Source organism: Otolemur garnettii, unplaced genomic scaffold, assembly GCF_000181295.1.
Source record: "Otolemur garnettii isolate 467f Iridium unplaced genomic scaffold, OtoGar3 scaffold00050, whole genome shotgun sequence".
Lineage (NCBI taxonomy): Eukaryota > Metazoa > Chordata > Mammalia > Primates > Galagidae > Otolemur > Otolemur garnettii.
The window spans coordinates 7,444,758-7,448,152 of NW_003852445.1; the positions used below are offsets into that span (position 1 = coordinate 7,444,758).

The window sequence follows — 3,395 nt, forward strand, 5'->3', positions numbered from 1 at the left end:
AAAAAAAAAAAAAAAAGAAAAGAAAAGAACTTTCTTCTACATTAGTTTATGGAAGAAAGTGGTGGCAGCATTCAGGTTCTTTAAATGTCTGTAGCACAAAACTGACAGTGATCCCTTTCTCATCAGTTTGGTGTAGCAGTGGTAATCACCAACCAGGTGGTAGCCCAGGTGGATGGAGCAGCCATGTTTGCTGCAGATCCCAAAAAACCTATTGGAGGAAACATCATCGCCCATGCATCAACAACCAGGTAATGTGATAGGATAGATGCTTTTTGGAATGTCATATTAACTGTGAAATAGATGTGAAGATACATTTCCATTTGAGCCCTGTTAAAGCTACTGTTGTGTAATTAGACACTTAGAACCTCCTGCTAAATCTAATTGTCATGCTCTGGTTGGGATAGGTGTTTGCTTTCAGTTCACAAAGGAATTGAAAACTCACAAGTATGGAAGAATAAATATGAATAATTAATGTGCTTCTCCCTGGTTATTAAAGAAAAATGTTTGTTTCAATATAGACAATCCACTCAGGGAGCAGGGCAGAAATGGATTCTTCTAGTTTGGAAGTACAATAAGGAATACAGTACAGAAATATCCTCAGGTTCCTTCTAAGGCAGTGGTTCTCAACCTTCCTAATGCCGCGACCCTTTAATACAGTTCCTCATGTTGTGGTGACCCCCAACCATAAAATTATTTTCATTGCTACTATTATGAATTGTAATGTAAATATCTGATATTCAGGATGTATCTAGGTGACCACAGGGGTCATTCGACCCCCAAAGGGGTTGCGACCCAGAGGTTGAGAACTACTGTTCTAAGAAGAAGCATATACAGGCAGTCTCCAGAATACCAGTGAGATAGATTCTATAGCCGGGAGTGGTGGCTCATGCCTGTAATCCTAGCACTCTGGGAGGCTGAGGCAAGTGGGTTGCCTGAGCTCAGGAGTTTGAGACCAGCCTGAGCAACAGCAAGATCCCATCTCTAAAAATTAGCCAGGCATTGTTGCAAGCACCTCTAGTCCCAGCTACTTAGGAGGTTGAGGCAAAAGAATCATTTGAACCTTCTTAAGAGTTTAAGGTTGCTGTGAGCTATGGGGCCAGGGCACTCTGCAGATGGCAACAAAGTAAAACTCTGTCTCAAAAAATAAAAAAGAGATTCTATAGGTTTGTTCTTTTTTTTTTTTTTTTTTGAGACAGAGCCTCAAGCTATCCCCCTGGGTAGAGTGCCATGGCATTACAGCTCACAGCAACCTCCAACTCCTGGGCTCAAGCGAGTCTCCTACCTCCGCCTCCCAAGTAGCTGGGACCACAGGCGCCCGCCACAATGCCCGGCTATTTTTTGGTTGCAGCCGTCATTGTTGTTTGGCGGGTCTGGGCTGGGGAGTTGAACCCGCCACCTTAGGTGTACGTGGCTGGCGCCTTAGCTGGTTGAGCTATAGGCGCCGAGCCTATAGGTTTGTTCTTAAGTTGAATTTGTATGTAAATTGAAACATACAACTTACCTGTCACCTGTAATAGCCTCCTTTGATAAGTGTGAGTCATATGTCAGTTGGATATTTGTAACTTGGAGACTTACTATAATAGACTCCATTTGTAAGTGCTGGTTCTACATGAGTCAGATTTTTATAACTTGGGGACTGCCTGTATGTCTAAAAAATTATTAGCTCTATCATAAAGTCAGGAATGGAATTGTTTAATTTTAATAACTTGAGGCTTTATGTCTCTGGGTCAGACTGTACCTGAGGAAAGGAAGAGGGGAAACCAGAATCTGCAAAATCTACGACTCTCCTTGTCTTCCTGAAGCTGAAGCTATGTTTGCCATAAATGCAGATGGAGTGGGAGATGCCAAAGACTGAATCACTGGTTTTTCCCTTGTGATTACCTTAAGCTCTGCATCCTAATGGAGAGGACTATTCTCTGGGGTTCTTCACAGACCTCTTCCTGTTGTGGCTGCCAGGAAAAACAGCTATTGTATCAGCTTCTCTAATGGTATGAACAGGACACAGGTCAGTAGTCATAAACTGATCTGAAATGTTTATTCCTTCTGGAGTGCATTAATGGCTGATTTCTTTGGATTTGGAGGAGAGATGTGAAATACCTTTGACATAGTGCCTTGAGATTGACTCAGATCTAATAGCTGTCTGCTGGAAATCTTATCTCTCTGAGAGAACTAAAGCTGGGGAGACCTGCCCCTTCTCTATACCTGAGGTTCATATGTAGCAAAGGGAATGGGTGTCTGCACAAGTTCTCTTTCTCTGTCAATAAAACTCTCCCATCAATCAGAAACAGGTTTTTAACTTGTATGTTTGAATGCTTGCATGTAAGAATTTGTTTTGGGTTAAAGAGTCTTGCTCAATATCTGCTAAGCCATCAGCCCTTCACCATCTACTTGCTTGGTCTTTTACTGCTAACTCTAACTTAAGATAATTCTGGAATCTTAGGTATTTCACAGGCTGAGTAAGAGATTGAGTTTTAGGGTGGTAATAAAGTAATTATTTGTAGAGAATGTGTTGTTTATAGTAGTTATTCTAGTGCAAACTGAATAGTTCAAGATAAGGTCTCCATGATGTCTTTTTTTTTTTTTAATTGAGACAGGGTCCCACCCTATGCCCCCTGAGCAGAGTGCAGTGGCTTGGTAGCTCACTGCAACCTCAGACTCCGGCTTGTGGGCATCCTGCTGCCTCAGTCTTTGGAAGCCACTGGGATTACAGTGCTAACCCCGGTCCCCTGCTTGTTTTTTCCATTTTTTTCATGAGTTGGGGTCTCACTCTTGCTCAGGCGAGTCTCGAACTCCTGAGCTCAAGCGATTCTCCCTCTTCAGCCGCCCACAGGCGTGAGTCACTGTGCCCGGCTCCATGATGTCTTTTTGATACTGGATGGGGTGATTGGTTTCTATTGTTTTAAGACAGTGGTTCTCAACCTTTCTAATGCTGCGACCCTTTAATATAGTTCCTGTAGAACTATACTGAGTTAGATTGAGAACCGCTGTTTTAAGATCTGAAAACAGAAAGGTAAGTCCAACATTCAGATGATGATGCTTATTTGTCCTTCAACTGAATGGAAAGTGTTATAAAACAGATACACCTTGGCTTTCCTGTGGCCTTTGTTTTTATTCCATAAATCTCATGTTGTAGAGGTCTGGTACTTGCCAGCATTGTTTTACTTCAGCAGTTTGAAATACTTTTCAAATTTCTGCTTGGGATAGGTTTTACCCAGCTCTTCAAATTTCAAAGGCTCTTTCACTTAGTAATGAAAATATCTGCTGCTTTAAAAAAGAGTAATGAAAAGATTTTAAGAAAAGAAAATATCTCCGCTCGGCGCCTATAGCTCAACCGGCTAAGGCGCCAGCCACGTACACCTAAGGTGGCGGGTTCGAATCCCCAGCCCGGACCCGCC

The 3,395-nt window shown here is 42.4% G+C and overlaps 1 protein-coding gene across 1 annotated transcript in view; it reads left to right on the top strand.

Annotated features, from left to right (window-relative positions):
- The window catches only part of RAD51 (RAD51 recombinase), a 39,011-nt gene extending 36,791 nt beyond the window's left edge, over positions 1-2,220 (top strand). The window contains exons 7-8 of the mRNA XM_003791822.3: positions 127-248; positions 1,732-2,220. Of these exons, the coding sequence (XP_003791870.1) occupies positions 127-248; positions 1,732-1,855 (246 nt within the window). The 3' untranslated portion in view covers positions 1,856-2,220. The remainder of the gene's footprint in view (positions 1-126; positions 249-1,731) is intronic.
- The last annotated feature ends 1,175 nt before the right edge of the window (positions 2,221-3,395 follow it).